Source organism: Danio rerio, chromosome 9, assembly GCF_052040795.2.
Source record: "Danio rerio strain M-AB ecotype USA chromosome 9, GRCz13ab, whole genome shotgun sequence".
Lineage (NCBI taxonomy): Eukaryota > Metazoa > Chordata > Actinopteri > Cypriniformes > Danionidae > Danio > Danio rerio.
The window spans coordinates 53,753,965-53,771,541 of NC_141029.1; the positions used below are offsets into that span (position 1 = coordinate 53,753,965).

General features: G+C 35.7%; 1 protein-coding gene across 4 annotated transcripts in view; it reads left to right on the plus strand.

Annotated features, from left to right (window-relative positions):
* Window positions 1-17,577, plus strand: part of rbms1b (RNA binding motif, single stranded interacting protein 1b) — a 172,096-nt gene that overhangs the window by 16,469 nt on the left and 138,050 nt on the right. For 2 of the 4 annotated variants that reach the window (XM_087268580.1, XM_087268583.1), the window contains exon 1: window positions 10,476-10,637. The exons of the other annotated variants lie outside the window; for them this stretch is intronic. In XM_087268580.1, the coding sequence (XP_087124706.1) occupies window positions 10,521-10,637 (117 nt within the window). In that variant the 5' untranslated portion in view covers window positions 10,476-10,520. Of the gene's footprint in view, window positions 1-10,475; window positions 10,638-17,577 lie in introns of those variants that run through there. 4 annotated transcript variants of the gene reach the window in all.

Consider the following 17,577-nt stretch of genomic DNA (forward strand, 5'->3'; position numbering starts at 1 on the left):
CTGGGAAACGCGTTGTAGTGTTACTTACAGTGAACAAGACTCGGCAAACTGAACGGGTGAGTGTGTGGCTTAAATAGTCTGTGCAATCAGTCTCTGTCAATCCTCAGGTGGTGCGAGTAATCAGTCTAGATGAGGAAGCATGTGTGAGTGTGACCGGAGTGCATGTATGAATTTGTAGTCCAGAAATGGCGGAATTGTAGTCCATGAGTTATTCTTAGTGAAATCCAGCAATGAAAGACGATTACGCTGGTAATTGTGACAGTTATACACAATTTCTTCTCAATGGGTTAAAGTTAAAAAAGACTGTTAAATAAAACTATTTCTCTTACTTTTATGCTATTCAAAAGCCATGTGCACACACTGCAGGGTAAGCTCTGCTTCTGTTCAAAGCAAACTTGATTTGTATATGAAATATTCAAATTAGATATGTATAGATATGCAATGTAAAAACATCATCAAATTAATAAAATAATTAGCAAATAAGAAATAATTTTAAAGAATATCTTTAAAAATTTATCATAATTACAAGTTTAAAACTTTTAGGTCCTTTAAATAAGGCAAATGCTTCGATTGACTTTAATAATAATAATGGTATACATATATTCTGCAGCCAGTTTAGATCAGTCATTTCATCCTCTCCGAGTACAGGAACAGTTGAAGTCAGAATTATTCGCCCCCCTTTAAATTTATTTTTCTTTTTTAAAATATTTTCAAAATGATGTTTAACAGAGCAAGGAAATTTTCACAGTATGTCTGATAATATTTTTTCTTCTGGAGAAAGTCTTATTTCTTTTATTTCAGCTAGAATAAAAGCAGTTTTTAATAAAAAAAAAAACAAAAAAACATTTTAAGGTTAATATCATTAGCCCCTTTAAGCTGTATAATTTTTCGTTAAACAATAACTTGCCTACTTACCCTAACCTGCCTAGTTAACCTAATTAACCTAGTTAAGCCTTTAAATGTCACTTTAAGCTGTGTAAAAGTGTCTTGAAATATATCGAGTCAAATATTTTTATTGTCATCATGACAAAGATAAAATAAATCAGTTATTAGAGATGAGTTAGTAAAACTATTATGTTTATAAATGTGTTGAAAAAATATCTCTCCGTTTAACAGAAATTGGGGAAAAAATAAACATGGGGGCTAATAATTCAGGGGGGCTAATAATTCTGACTTCAACTGTATATAGTAAAGTTTTTCTGAATTTAGATTAAAGAATCTATTGTTTACTTTTTCTCTCAGTCTCGCAGCATACAAGCTTTAGAAAGTAAAAGCAAAAGTTAAATCCTGGACATTTTAGGAAATTTAGAAACCTGGGCTGGATGAATTTTAAGTCCAAAAAGGAGTGTCTCTGTGGGTCTGCAATCCACGTGAGACTGGACTCGGTTTCAACCAGGGATTGACTTGATTTGAAAGCCACAGTCTTCAGCTCCGTTGTGAGAACTTATTGGCTTTAGACCAAATGAGAGTCCGCTAATGTGAACGAGCCGATATGTCGAATTTGTTTCAGAACAGCGGCGACGAAAAAAGGCAACACAACTAACCTTAAATCACACCTAAACATAACCACCCTACCCATTTTTTCAACATGGGTACAACAACCACTGTCACTCAAGTGGCCATGCCCTTAGTTATACAGACCTAATAAAACCTAATAAAAACGAAACAGATGAGTTATAAAAAAAAATTCACCCCCTCATAGTTGTCATTAAGCGTAATATTACCTATACTGTATGCACCAAAACCGTCTTTTGTACCAGACTGTAAACATGTTAATCAATTAAGCATTGCAGTCAGTGAACATCAGGGGCCTCATGTATCAACGCTGCTTAACCACAAAAACTTTGCGTACGCCAGATTTCACGCTCACGTTTGGATTGATTAACGATGAAATTACTGTGAGTGTGCGTTGGTCCGCGCCAACTTCATGTCTGACATACGTGCATTTCTTATGTGTGTTTGTTTTATTTCCATTGGCGACTTCTAGAGGCAATTATGTTAAATTGCACACTACAAAGTATCGCACCAACAAAACATTATTAGCCCCCTTCCAATTTTTTTCTTCTTTTTTAAATATTTTCCAAAGGAAGTTTAACACAGCAAGGAAATTTTCACAGTATATCTCATAATATTATTTCTTCTGAAGAAAGTCTTATTTGTTTTATTTTGGCTAGAATAAAAGCAGTTTTAAATTTTTTAAACACCATTTTAAGGAAAAAATTATTAGCACCTTTAAGTTATATTTTTTCTCGATAATCTACAGAACAAACCATCATGATACAACAACTTGCCTAATTACCCTAACCTGCCTAGTTAACCTAATTAACCTAGATAAGCCTTTAAATGTCACTTTAAGCTGTATAGAAGTGTCTTGAAAAATATCTAGTCAAATACCTGAATTATTACACTTAATTATTATATTAATTAATTATTGTTGTGAAATGTATTATTTTTTATTAGTGATATAAGTTATATAAGTGTCAATAATATTGTTTATAGCAATTAATTAGGGCACCCAGCAAAAAATAGTATATTTTTATACTATTTTTATATATTATTATATTATATATATTGTGACAGCCCTAACTTCAACTGTACATGTGCTAGTGGTCCGGCCGTGTCAACATGATAGAAAAGGGGTGTGTTTTAGCACATTAACTACCATTGGACATTACACACACAGAGCCTGCAAACAAAGCCATTGTGAGGGGCTTTAAAAGCGCTATACAATGTTTACAATAAAGTCTGTAGAGTTGCCTGGCAGCGGAATGTACACAATTAACCAGGCCTCATTATATGTGTGCCGAGCTGAAAGAATCCCAATTGTTCTCCCGCGATAGTCATTCTGGGAACTTTTTGACATGAGGAAAATGAGGGACCGGCTCACAATAATAACCACCATGAAGCTAAAGCACTCTGCCAAGGGCCTGTCTCACAACCGGCCCCCTGAAAAAAAGCCCTTCAGCTTAACTGACAAGGTCAATGAGAGCCACACACAGACACACTCGTCTGGTATTAATAGACCTGCTTTGTTAGTTTGTGTAAACAGGCAATTGGGTAGATGTGTAAGTAAATATGCGTAGGCCAAACGGGGTAAAAATAGATCCGCTGTTGTGAATAGTGTGACGAATATAGTGTTGGGTGTGTGATGTAGAGTTGAAGTCGAAATTATTAGCCCTCTCTTTTCCTTTTCAAATATTTCGCAAACGGTGATTAACAGATTCAGGAATTTGTCACAGTATTTCCTATAATATTTTTTCTTCTGGAGAAAGTCTTATTTGTTTTATTTCGGCTAGAATGAAAGCAGTTTTTAATATTTGGTTAAGCATTTTAAAGTCAAAATATTAGCCCCCATAAGCAATATTTGTTTTGATTGTCTACAGAATAAACCACTGTTATACAATGGAGGGCTGCTCGATTTTGGGAAAAATCATAATCACGATTGTTTTGGTCATAATTGTAATCACGATTATTCAAAACGATTATCAGTTGAAGTCAAAATTGTTAGTGCTCCTGAGAAATTTTTTTAAATAAATATTTCCTAAATGATGTTTAACAGAGCAAGGAATTTTAACAGTATTTGCTTTAATATGTTTTTCTTGTAGGCTAATTTTTTTTTTATTTTAGCTAGAATAAAAGCAGGTTTAAATATTTTGAAACCCATTTTAAGGTCAACATTATTAGCCCCCTTAAGCAACATATTTTTTTGATTGTCTGCAGAAGAAACTACTGTTATACAATGGCTTGCCTAATTACTCTAATTAAGCCTTTGAATTGCACTTTAATCTGAATGCTTGTATTTTGAAAAATATCTAGAAAAATATTATGTACTGTCATCATAGCAAAGATAAAAGAAATCAGTTATTAGAAATGAGTTAATAAAACTATTATGTTTAGAAATAATTACCTCTAAAAACTTCTTTCCATTAAACAGAAATTGGGGAGGAAAAGGGTTGCTAATATTCAGGAGGGCTAATAATAATTCTGACTTTAACTGTATAAATACAGTTATTTTCCACGCTGCAAAGGAAAGAGAAATAAATACAATAGAATAAAAATATGAAACAAAGCATCTTTAAGCATCTTCACCCTAAGAAAAACACTTAAGCTACAAAAATCTTTCAGTCAAGAGCAGTGAGGGATGTTCTCTATTTGTTGTTTGATTAATGATAAAAACAGGCGGCAGTAGGAATATCGCACTGTCACTTTAATGGTTTCTCTTTCATGTTTCTTTTGATCCTCAACTCATTTGTTTATTACACAAATGAGGGTTAATATGAATAATCAATAAACACTGCATTTTTACACCTATTTGACCATTAAATCGCTCACGTTAAGATGACTTTAGATGTCTGTGCTCCTCTGTTCGTCTTTGTGTGCGAATGAGACCAAATGCTGACCGGCCGCATGCGTGCTGCACGCACACATAAGCATGCGGTCTTTCGCGCTTTTAAGAGCAACAAATGTGTACAGCTGAAAAGGGGGCGGTATATGATGCAATAATCGTTTATATTAATTAATGCTTTTTCATAATCGTTTGAAGCCAAAATCGAAATCGAAATCAGATTTTCAATTAATTGCACAGCCCTAATACAATGCCCTAATTACCCTAGTTAATCCTTTAAATGTCACTTTAAGCTGTATAGAAGTGTCTTGAACAGTATCTAGTTAAATATTTTAACTGTAATCAAGTTAAAAAGATAAAGATAAAATAGATCATTTATTAGAAATGAGTTATTAAAACTACTATGTTTAGAAATGTGCTATAATCTGTTAAACTGATTTGTTTTTGGGAAAATCGTACTAAAAATTCAGGAGGGCAAATAATTTTGACTTCAACTTTACTATATATCCTGAAATCTGTCAGCTGATTCGGCTGAAGTGGAATACTGTGTTTGTGTGTATTGGAGAACTGGACTGATTTATATTACTAGCAATGAAGAAATATTGGGTAATGCAAAAATATAGAGTGAACGAAATTACACTTGTTCCTCATTAGCTATGTTTCCATCCAAAAATGCGAATTAACTTTATGCGCAAAACTGGATTATCGCATAAAAGACGTGCGAATAAAGCAACGTTTCAATCCAACGAGTCAAAGCGAACAAAACGGACACTTGCTGATTAACTGGCGCCAAATATCATCAGTAAAAACTGAATTTGCTGTGGTATGAGAAGCTGCGTCAATCTTTTCGTTTGAAGGTATCAGACCCGGAGCACAGACGCTCTTGATTTTGGAGGTCCTTAATAATATAATAACACTAATACTCATACCTTTCAACCCTCCCGTTTTTTCCCGGGATTCTGCCGTATTTTACTGTTCTATCCCGCTTTTATCTCGAAAAGATATTTTCCCGTATTTCCTGCTACAACCCGCAACCCAGCAACCTTCTTGCTGTAAGGCGACAGCACTACCTATTGCGCCACTGCCTCGCCATATTATATTATATTATATTATATTATATTATATTATATTATATTATATTATATTATATTATATTATATTACATTATATTATATATTATATTATATTAGATTATATTATATTATATTATATTACATTATATTATATATTATATTATATTATATTATATTATATTATATTATATTATATTACATTATATTATATATTATATTATATTAGATTATATTTTATGATATTATATTATATTATATTATATTATATTATATTATATTATATTATATTATATTATATTTTATTATATTATATTATTTATATTATATTATATTATATTATATTATATTATATTATATTATATTATATTATATTATATTATATCATATTATATTATATTATATAATATTATATTATATAATATTATATTTTATGATATTATATTATATTATATTATATTATATTATATTATAGTTAGTGCTGTTAAATGATTAATGATGATTATTTGCATCCAAAATAAAAGATTATTTTTACAAAGTATATTTGTGCGTACTTTTGAATATATAAATATATGCATGACTATATATATATATATATATAAATATATATATATATATATATATATATATATATATATATATATATATATATATATATATATATATATATATATATATATATATGTGTGTGTAGGTATAGCCTTAATTATATATAAATATATGCAAACATATTTATTTTGTATGTTTAGTATGTGTGTGTATTTATACATGTAAACGTGAATATAAAAAGTATTACATGCATGCTTGGATGACAGCACTAATTATATTATATTGGGTCACATAATGCATTATATTATGTCACTATAAATGTATGCAAAATCAAAAATTGGGGCGGTGCTGTGGCTCAGTGTGTAGTGCTGTGTCTCCCGTATCCCTCACAGTCCAAACACATGCGCTATAGGTGAATTGGATACGGTAAATTATGCGTAGTGTATATGTGTGAATGAGAGTCTATTGGTGTTTCCTAGTGATGGGTTGCAGCTGGAAGGGCTTCCGCTGTGTAAAACATATGCTAGAATAGTTGGGGGTTCATTCCGCTGTGGCGACCACTAAAATAGAGACTAAGCCAAAGCAAAATGAATGAATGAATATTATATTTTATTGTTGCATTGTATCGTATCATCTATCGTATTATAAATGTAAATATCACAATAGTTTGTTTCAGAATATCTACAGTATACAGTGTGTGTGCATGTGAGTGTGTTTCCACTTTAATGTGTAAATACATGCATGCATGTGGCCAGACATTAATCACTTTTTAATGCAGAACAAGTATTATTTTGACTCATATATTATATATTTGTCTATAAAATGCAGAATATGACTGAATCATCAGAGGAAAGTTTATGAAAGCATCACGAAAATTCAATCACATCACTCTTTCTCACAGGGTTATTTGCATGCACTCATTTTCAGCACATAACCCGTTTACAAATGAATTTTGCACCGAACAGTGGGATTATCAGTGCTGTGATTGTCAGGTTTAATATAAAAAAACTACATTTCGTAATCATCCTTCTTCAGAAGCTCCAGAGAAACGTCTCATGTGTTGTGGTTTCTTGAAAATGACACGTGTGGGCTGTTTTTGTGTCATGCAAATACACAAATTATATTACAGTCATGAGTTTTCGGATCTAATTTTACTGAATCTCTCTTTTCAATTTCAGTTTGGACTAAATCAAACACTAATTGCCGCGCCCAATGTTGGATGCATACTGCGCAGTTGCACAAAACTAGATCACTTTTGTTATGGAGCTACACTGGAAAGAGCCTGTCACAGCATGCCGTGTTATTATAAATAAATCACGCACATAAATTCTGAGCAATGCACCAAATTATCTTCTGGTCTACTAATTTTCTCATCTTCTACGTTTGGGCTGCTAATCTGAAACGTTCTTCATTCAAGGTCAGCTGAAAATGAAGTAAAATTCACTCATTTTAATGTTGCTAAATCCAAGTTTTAGATGATACTCTTGGCTTTTTCAAAGTGTTAGTCTGACACCACGTAAACATATCTTTAAAGGGGATCTATTATGCAAAAATTACTTTTATAAAGGGTTTAAACACACTTGTGCGGCTGCAGTGTGTGAATATAACCAGCCTCTAATGATAAAATATAATTAATTCCATATTTTATAATCACACTTCATAACAGTCTGCAGAAACACTTTGATTGACATTCTCCTTTGTACACAATATCAGGGATGGAAAGCCCCGCCCATTAGTTGCCATTTTCCCCTCATTAATATAAACAGCCCTGAGTGAGAAGCAGCCGTCTGTCATTAGAGTTTGAGCTGCTGAAGATAATATCAGTGTCCAAGAGGATTATAAATGTGGAGTTTGAAATGAAGCACAAATGAACAGTGACAGAAGTCTCCATAGACTGACGCATTCACACACACTGACACACACATTTTGCTAGTCTTGGGTTTGAATCTGCCGCTATGCTGACACAATGGCTGTTGCTCAATATGCGTTCTTTAGCGGTCTTGCTCTTGTGTTCTCGTGCAACGTCATCATCAGCTGCCGAAGTTCAGTTCCAATACCCAAGACCGCAAGTACGGAGGACGCATGAAACTTCCCGGATGTGATCTTGATATCGAGGACGCACTGATGCAGACTTGAGCACCGAACTCGTTCTGGAAGTCCCGGAAGTCATTGCGACTGGAGGTGGGAAGCGCAGCATTTTATCTAGATTTATTATTAAAGTTCAGAGATATCACTTATTTACATCAGGAGGTTCCCTAAATAAAACGGTGAACTTAAACATGACCATGAACATCTTAATAAAGGAATAAACACATTAAAGGTTTGTTTGCTGAAATCCGTATTAAAATGTGTTTTATTTATATTGTGCAGAGTATACTTATAATGTTTTTATGCAAAGTATATATTTTTAAGAGGGGAAAAAACAATAAATCATTGTATGGATGCTGTAATGTTCAAATAATTAACTATTAAAAACGTGTGAAGGTCATGTGACCATCAGGAAGAACGCAGCATCCCATTTCTCACATGACGCGTTCTCTGCCCTCGCGGTCTCCTGAGTTCGTTCTTTCGAGGACACCTGGCAAGACCAATCTCCACAAGAACGCAAGTCCGTTCTCTGCGTTCTTGGAATTGAGAAACAGCCATAGTCATGGTCGCTCCGAGCCTCTTCTGAAAAGAGCACAATGTCATTTGAATTTAAAGCGACAGTCACCAAAATGGCATAATTTAGATCAAGCCTAAAAGGGTCAGATTCAGAGTTAGAAAACGTTATTTGTGTGGTATTTTGAGCTGAAACTCAACACACACACTCTCTAGGGCAGAGAAGCCCACACTAGGGCCCACGGGCCAAAGTTGGCCCAAAGTTACCTTTGATTTGGCTCACCATTCCATCTGAGAAGAGACTGAGATTTTTAATTTAACACAACCTAATTTTTGTTAGTTTGTTTTATTGCTCAGCTACAAAAAAGCCAACAGAAACTAAATGTTTCAATTTAATGTATCTGTAAATAATCTGATTTTTAAAAATGTAAATACTGTTATTCGATGGACAGAAAACATCAGGGAGCAAATCAATGCAAAAATAGATACTCCAGTGACCTTCATTCTGTTATAAATGGGATTATTTTTAATATTGTAAGTTAAGTTAAAAAAAATAAATAAATAAATAAAAATAAAATTTTTATATATATATATATATATATATATATATATATATATATATATATATATATATATATATACTGCATTAGTAAATAGGAAGCAATGTTTTTTATTTTTTAAATTGTTTTTAATATTATTAAAGAGCCCCTATTTTGCATTAAAAAAGGTCATATTTTGGTTTTAGGGTTCTCCAGCAACAGGCTGATGTGCGTGCAAGGTCAAAAAACACTTTCATGGCCTTATAATATGTTCATTTTTACCTAATTATCCCAGTAACTCCCATAAGAATCGTTTAGTGATTGATTTGTTTCCCAACCTCTCCTTAGCACGAAGCTAATCTGTGCTGGTTAGTCAGATGACCCAGTTTATTGTGATTGGTCGACTGCGTTCAGCACGAGACAGAGAGAAAAGCCAACCACGGCTATGGAATAGCAGCCAGAGTATGTGAGAGTCCAATGCAGGAATACAATAAATAAATGCAGTTAAACACCAGCATACTCTTAACCTTAACCCCAAGTAATAACAATGACATACATTCAGTATTAATCCACATTGGCAAAACCTGAACTATTTTGAAAAATGACTGCGCTGTGTGTGTGTAGGAACGGCTGATGGTGGCCATAGCAAAGGCAAATCGCAGAGGATCCCCAGTTCAGAAACGCATTTAAAATCGGCAAAGGAAGAAGCACGCATTGCGTTTTTAGCGATATGTGAACAGCCCTAAACAGATTTAACCTGAGAGATACATGCAGCGTAGGTTATTGTATCAGTCATCAGAAAAATGACAGGAACAACCAGCACAGGAGGGAATACTGTATCACTGTGGGTGATTCCCAGTGATGGGTTGCAGCTGGAAGAACATCCGCTGCATAAAACATATGCTGGATAAGGGACTAAGCCGAAAAGAAAATGAATAATATAATATAATATAATATAATATAATATAATATAATATAATATAATATAATATAATATAATATAATATAATATAATATTATATAATATAATATATAATTTCCCAGTGATGGGTTGCGGCTGGAAGGGCATCCACTGCGTAAAACATATGCTGGATAAGTTGGCGGTTCATTCCACTGTGGCAACTCTTAATCAATAAAGGGACTAAGCAGAAAAGAAAACTTGACTTTGATTACAAATACATAAACAATAAATAAAACCATGGTTAAATGAATAAAAAGTGATTACATAATACATGTTTACATACATAAAACTTAACAGAAAAACATTTTTGATTTGCAGTAGCATTTGTGGCAAGCTCTCTCTCTCTCTCTCCCTCTCTCTCTCTTTGACTATCCGTATGAGCGAGACGTCTTCCTGTGTGACGGTCACACACACACACACACACACATGTAAACAGCACACTGCTTGCGTAGTGCATGACTGTAGTGCTCTGCCGTGGCAAACCAGAAACTGTCGCGGTTGACGACAATACAATGTGGCCCCCACCAAGAAGATGGGGCCCTCGATTCCAGCCGGACGGCAGAGGCAGGAAGGTACGTACACAAATTGCATTTTATTTAAACATTGCAAATGGAGCGAAACAGATCGAGATCCTCTTGTGAGGAAGTCACGGGCTGACATGTTTCTCCATTACTGCAGAAAGGGCAGGGAGAATGTCGAGAATGTGGTTTGGGCAAGTTGCACTCACGCTTTTTCTTTTTTTCAGCGTGGTGCTTTTGGATTTTGAAAAAAGGCTTCTGTTGTGGTCAAAGCAGTGCTGAAAGAAGAGTGGATTTATTCACATGTACTGTTGAAGTCAGAATTATTCTCCCTCCTGAGAATTTTTTACAAATATTTCCCAAATTATGGTTAACAGAGCAAGGAATTTTCACAGTATTTACTATAATATTTTTTTCTTTTGGAGAAAGTCTTAATTGTTTTTTTGAATAATAATAATAATAATAATAAAATAATAATAATAATCTAGAATTATATATATATATATATATATATATATATATATATATATATAATTCTAGATTATTATTATTTTATTATAAATAAATAAAAATTATTTATATTATTTTTATTTATTTATAAAATTTTTTTTACAGTTTTTTGCAATCGTTTGGTTTCTAAACCATGGTGTGCATTCTAGACACAAAATTTACAACCATTGCCAAAATTGCGCATTTTTGACAGACGGTTCTTTTTTGAGATTTTTGACTAATGAAAACACCACTGTGATGTAGAGGAGAACCTGTGGCCAAATCCACAGGACCAGACTGATGCAAACACAGATACCAAAATAGAAATGTGATATATAGAAATAAATGCAAATTACATATGTAACATATTAGTTCATGTGGATTTCACATATATATAATATATGTCATACATGCCTCATCTATACATGCAGATCTATTTTCAGTTGTCAGATACCCACATGAACATATACTATAGTAATTTATAGTAAACACTATATTGTTTTTTAATCATACTGACACCTCCAATAGATATAAAGATGTTGCATAATCAGCTGAAATGTAGCTAGAATTGTTTTTTATGTATGGGCGATATATATATTTAGAGGTGTGAACCTACACTAGTCTCACGGTAGTCTCACTAGTCTTCACGGTTACGATTATCATGCCATAGATTCGGTTCAATTCGATATTTCGGTGCATCACGGTGCATTGACGGTGCTTTCCATACACAGTTTTATATTTTCTTCACAGCAGCAGTTCTTGTATTAAAATGTCTGAATATATTTATATTTATGTATTATTTGTAATACAATTTTGTCATTTAATACAAACAGTCAGATATATAAACTGTAACTTTAAACAAAACGAGCATTTAGCAAATAATATAAACAAATATAAATATCCAGCTCACTTTCTGATCCTTGTCTAGTTCTCTTACACCTCTTTGATTGGTCACAACCTCAACGAAAACGGTTGGGATTGGCTCTTGCGTGCTGCGCTCTTCACAGATGAGTGATGCTGATAAGAGGCAGGCGGCAGTGGCGATCTCACAGCTGATGTATGATAGACACGGTGGAGAAAACTCTGCAGACACGCGCTCGTTTCTGGATGCAAAAGTAATGCTGTAAAACAGCCGAGAGGAGAAGAAAAGTCACGCCAGGAGGTCAAATGGGTTTTATAGTAAAACAGCCGAGAGGAGAAGAAAAGTCACGCCAGGAGGTCAAATGGGCCACTGTGTGTGTGTGTGTGTGAGAGAGAGAGAGAGAGAGAGAGAGAGAGAGAGAGAGACAGAGGGAGAGACAGAGACAGAGCGAGAGACAGAGCGCGCGCGAGAGAGAGAGAGAGAGAGAGAGAGAGAGAGAGAGAGAAATGGAGTAGGCTACTTTCATTCTCTCGATCTCAGTGAAATAGGGGCTTTTGTTGTATATGTCAGTGAAAGACTGATCCAGCAAACACACACAGTGAAATTGTGCACAGTTTATGAGCTTATAGTAGTTAAAGCGCTGTAAATACTCGCGATCGCCTCCTTCGCGACAGAGCGCATATGAGGTAAATGACGTCAGTAATAACCGGTTATGATTATTACTGAACCGATACCGAACTGTCCGCGTCTGCATCGCAGTGCACCGAAAAAACGATTATTTTTGACACCCCTATATAAATATATATATATATATATATAAATATATATATTGCATCATCAAAAATGATTGAGGTCATGTCCATGTGTCCATAATCTATATATTGATTATTGTGACAGGGCTACTGCATTCATGGCAAAGATAAAAGGCATCAGTTATTAGAAATGAGTTATTAAAACTATTGCATTTAGAAACATCTTCTTTACATTAAACAGAAATTGTGGGGAAATATACTAATAATTCAGCAGAGCTAATAATTCTGACCTCAACTGTAATGTATATGCATGTTGTGTTCAGATGTTGGCAGGTTGGAGTGTGATATACAGTGGCCCTGATAGCCTGTGGGGGAGGCTCACACTTTTCCTCTTCATTTGTTTTCTCTGCACATTCAGCATGGACAGCTGTACCGTGTCAAGCAGGGCTACTTGAACACTGATTTGTGGGCTGCTTTTCTGTAGGTTTAAAAGCTCCGCTGGATTTTGCTAAACATCCTCGGTATTGTAAACCAACAGCTTCTTAACTGGTTGCACTTGTAGGCTCTGATGTTTATCGTGCAGAACTGACCTGGATTTCAAAGTAGTTTTCCATATTTTGTGGGTCATGTTTTTATTTTTCTATCTTTGTTACTTGTTGTGTGAACCTACACCGGTCTCACGGTTCAATTCGGTTACGATTGTCATGCCATCGATTCGGTTCAATTCGAAACTATACTTCATACTGAAACTATATACTGAACTTTTTTTATTTTCGATACTGACAATAGAGTTTGGTAAATAAATACCGCTATCGATTTTATCGCCTAGCCCTAGTTCCTGATGAAAAACATAATTTCCAACATAAATATTTACCAACACAGCATCATGTGGAAAATGTGCCCAGGGCTACATTTTTGAGAACTAAGAAATATGTGCTTGTGGGTACATATGGCTGCATTTTGTGTGATATCACGGCGCATTGACGATGTTTTCCATACACAGTTTTATATTTTCTTCACAGCACAGCAATTCTTGTATTAAAAGGGACAAATATATTTATATTTATATTCTATTTGTAGGGATGTAACAGTATTGTAAATACCGTCATACCGCAATATTATTTTTTTTCGATATTACCGTAGTCGCATGACTCGGTAAAACTACAGGTCTTCTGAGAAAATTTGCTCAGGCGAATGAAGCGAACGGGAGGTACCGGAAACTACAATTCCCATCAGCCCAGGCTTGGCCATAATCCCTTGCGGCCTGTTGTCGCTACAGATCCAGTAATGCGGAAATGGAGTGTGCTGCTAGAAGCGGGGATGAAAAAGAGCTGGAAAACCCTAAAGCTGGTGTTGTCGCCGCGCGCGTACTGAATAGCGGTGTTGTCGCGCGAGTTCTTATCAGCTGTGTTGTCGCGCGCGTACTGAATAGTGGTGTTGTCGCGCGAGTTCTTATCAGCTGTGTTGTCGCGCGCGTACTGAATAGCGGTGTTGTTGCGCGCGTACTGTAAAGCGGGGACGGAGGGTATGTCGCGTCGCGGGGGCACTTTTGATCATTTTTGAAGGGAACTTTCTATCCAAGACTAAAAAGGGCATGTGCACTGCACAGGTTGAGCACTGTGTGTGCACGTGCCTGCAACTTGGGGAATACGACTAATAATCAGTCATGGGGACTGCAGAAACACAGCACACTGTTCAGATTGATGCAGACATGAGATCTCTATCTCACTCATGGTTTGTCCTCTCAAGTGGGGGAAAGACAATGCACAACGTTACCCACTGCTGTCAACCTGGGCCAAGTCATATCTCTGTCCCAGAATCCTCAGTCCCAAATGAGAGGGTTTTTTTCTGTTGCAGGGGACATTGTAAATACCCAGAGATACCAGCTTTTACCAGATTATAGTTATATGATAATTTTCCTTTAAACCCATCTCTATCTAAGTGAGTGTGGGATTAAATGTTGAATGTGATGAGTTTTCAACACTACTAAATTGAAACTTAATTTTTTTACATGGTTTAATATTTTTTTGTTATTAAAATTGAAGTTCCTGTTTCAAAGCTTACAGATAGATGGCTAATTTGTATGTCATTGACACTTTTGGCACTTTTTTGGAGTATTTTCATAAGTTTTGTTTTTTCCTGTAAATGATTCAATAAATACCGTACCGTGACATTCATACCGAGGTATTACCGTACCGTGAAATTCTGATACCGTTACATCCCTAACTATTTGTAATACAATTTAATCCTTTAATACAAACAGTCAGATATATAAACTTTACCTTTCAACAACTCACGCATTTAGGGCAAATAACTAAATAAAAATATCCCGTTCACTTTCTGAGTCGTCTAGCAAGTTTTTTCTTACACCCCTTTGATTGGTCACGCGCTCAACAGAAAGGACTGCGATTGGCTCTTGCGCGCTGGCGCTCTTCACAGATGAGTGACACTGTTAAACGGCAGCGGCGATCACAGCTGATCCATGATAGACACGGTGGAGAAAACTCTGCAGTCACGGCTCATGTCTGGATCCAGAAGTATTGCTGTAACAGTCAAGAAAAAAGGAAAAGCCACAGTAGGAGAGAGAGATGGAGTTTACTTTCATTCTCTCAATCGCAGTGAAATAGGCGCTTCTGCTGTAAGTGTCAGTGAAAGACTGTCCAGCAAACACACTGGCAGTGAAATTGTGCACAGTTTTTGTGTTTTGATGTAGTTGGAGCGTTGTAAATACTCGCGCTCGCCTCCCTCGCCATAATAAGCTATGTATCTCAATGAATAAAGGAGCTCGCGTGCTACCTTAGAGTGGTCTGTTTCATGCAGAATGTGTCATGTTCACCAACGATCAAACCACCAGAGGTCGCTGCTAAACGCTCACATCCACATGAACTACAAATCTGCTGATAAATGGACTACAAGAACCAGTCATGCTCCACATACACAACCGGTTCCAGATCCTGACTGATTGCATACACACAGCTGATGCTGCTCATGTACTGACTACACACACATATATACAGCTCACTTTGAAACCGTCATTGCTGAGTCTTGTTATCTGCCACAGTGACATTACAACGTGTTTCCTTTGTCTGCCTTTGCCGTGTTTTGATCCTTGCCTTGTTTATTTATTTAATTCTGTTTGCTGCCTGCCTCTGACCATCTGCCTGTTAATTTGACTTCGACTCTGGTTTGCCTTCATACGTCTGTTTGCACCTGTTTTGACCATTGCTTGCCTGACCACTGAATAAACCTGCACGTGGATCCACACCTCTGTTGTCAGTGTCACTCCCAGTGTTACAGAATGCGCATGTGTGGTCTCAAAACATATCGATAAGACAGATATTGGATAATCCCGCATCGCTTTGGGGAATCGTATCGATATATCCCCAGAACTCTATATTCCGCCCTAGGTATACCTGGAAAAAGCACGTGTGTCACGTGTGTCACGTGTTTCACGTGCGCACCGCTTTCACACCATATGCATGTCACTCCCATGTGTGCGGCGTGCACATCACGCGCCTCCATTGGAAATAACAAACTTACACCCTGAGCTTATTGGCATTGCTTCCGAGACACGCGCTCAGCAGCCACATTTTAATAAAACTATAGTGCTTCATACTGAAACTATATACTGAACTTTTTTTATTATCGATACTGACAATAGAGTTCGGTAAATAAATACCGCTATCGATTTTATCACCCAGCCCTAGTTCCTGATGAAAAACATAATTTCCAACATAAATATTTACCAACACAGCATCATGTGGAAAATGTGCCCAGGGCTACATATTTGAGAACCAAGAAATATGTGCTTGTGGGTACATATGGCTGCATTTTGTGTGTAAAACAAATTTGTATTGGTTTCATAGTGTATAATATAATGTTATAAAATATAAAATATGATTATGCCAGAGAAAAAAAAAATAATGATATCTATGTGAAGTGGACGCTGACAAAGTAGTGTGGATCCAAACGCAGGATTATTAAACAGAATGGTCAGGCAGGTAACAGTCAACACAGGGGCAAACGGGTATATGCAGATAATCTAGAGCTGTAGACAAATAACAGATGAGTGGTCAGAAGGCAGGCAGCAGACAGTAATAAACAGTAAAACAAACAAAACAAAGCGAGGGTCAAAACTGGCAAGGCAAGGGAAATGTGTTGTAATGTTCACAAAACAGTTAAACAAGACTCAGCCCTGATATATATGTGTGTGTGTGTGTGTGTGTGTGTGTGTGTGTGTGTGTGTGTGTGTGTGTGTGTGTGTGTGTGTGTGTGTGTGTGTGTGTGTGTGTGTGCGCTGTATAAATAGTCCTTGTAATCAGTTCATGAGCAGCTCCCAGCTCTGAGTGTAGGCATGGGCCGGTATAAGATTCAGACGGTATGACAACCTTGGATAAAAATATCACGGTATTGTGGTTACTGCTCTAAGATAAGTTATTTTTAAATGTCTGGGTTAAAAACAAAAACTTTTTTCCCCCTTTGAACACAATATATTTCATATAATAATTCAAATGAATCACTGACTTCTGCTGTCTTCATTAGTTTCAAAAACAAAGATTTCTTTACAGTTTAAAACGGCATTTTTTGGGATCTTTTCTGCTGGAGATACTGTTAGGAATGCATACACATACCTTAGGAACGGTATTACAGAAAATGTTAGCGCTTTTAAAACCTTGACTTTTCCAAATCCGCGGTATACCTTGAAAACGGTTAACATCCCATGCCCATGTGAGTGTTTGTAATTTACTGAATGAGGAACAGATAAGTGTCAGCAGTGCATGACTGGATGTCTTGAAGTATACAGACAGATTTGTAGTCCTCAGCGATCTACGTGTTTACCAGCGATCTTACAGGATTATATTGCTGGTGTGACAATAGGAAATACTGTGAA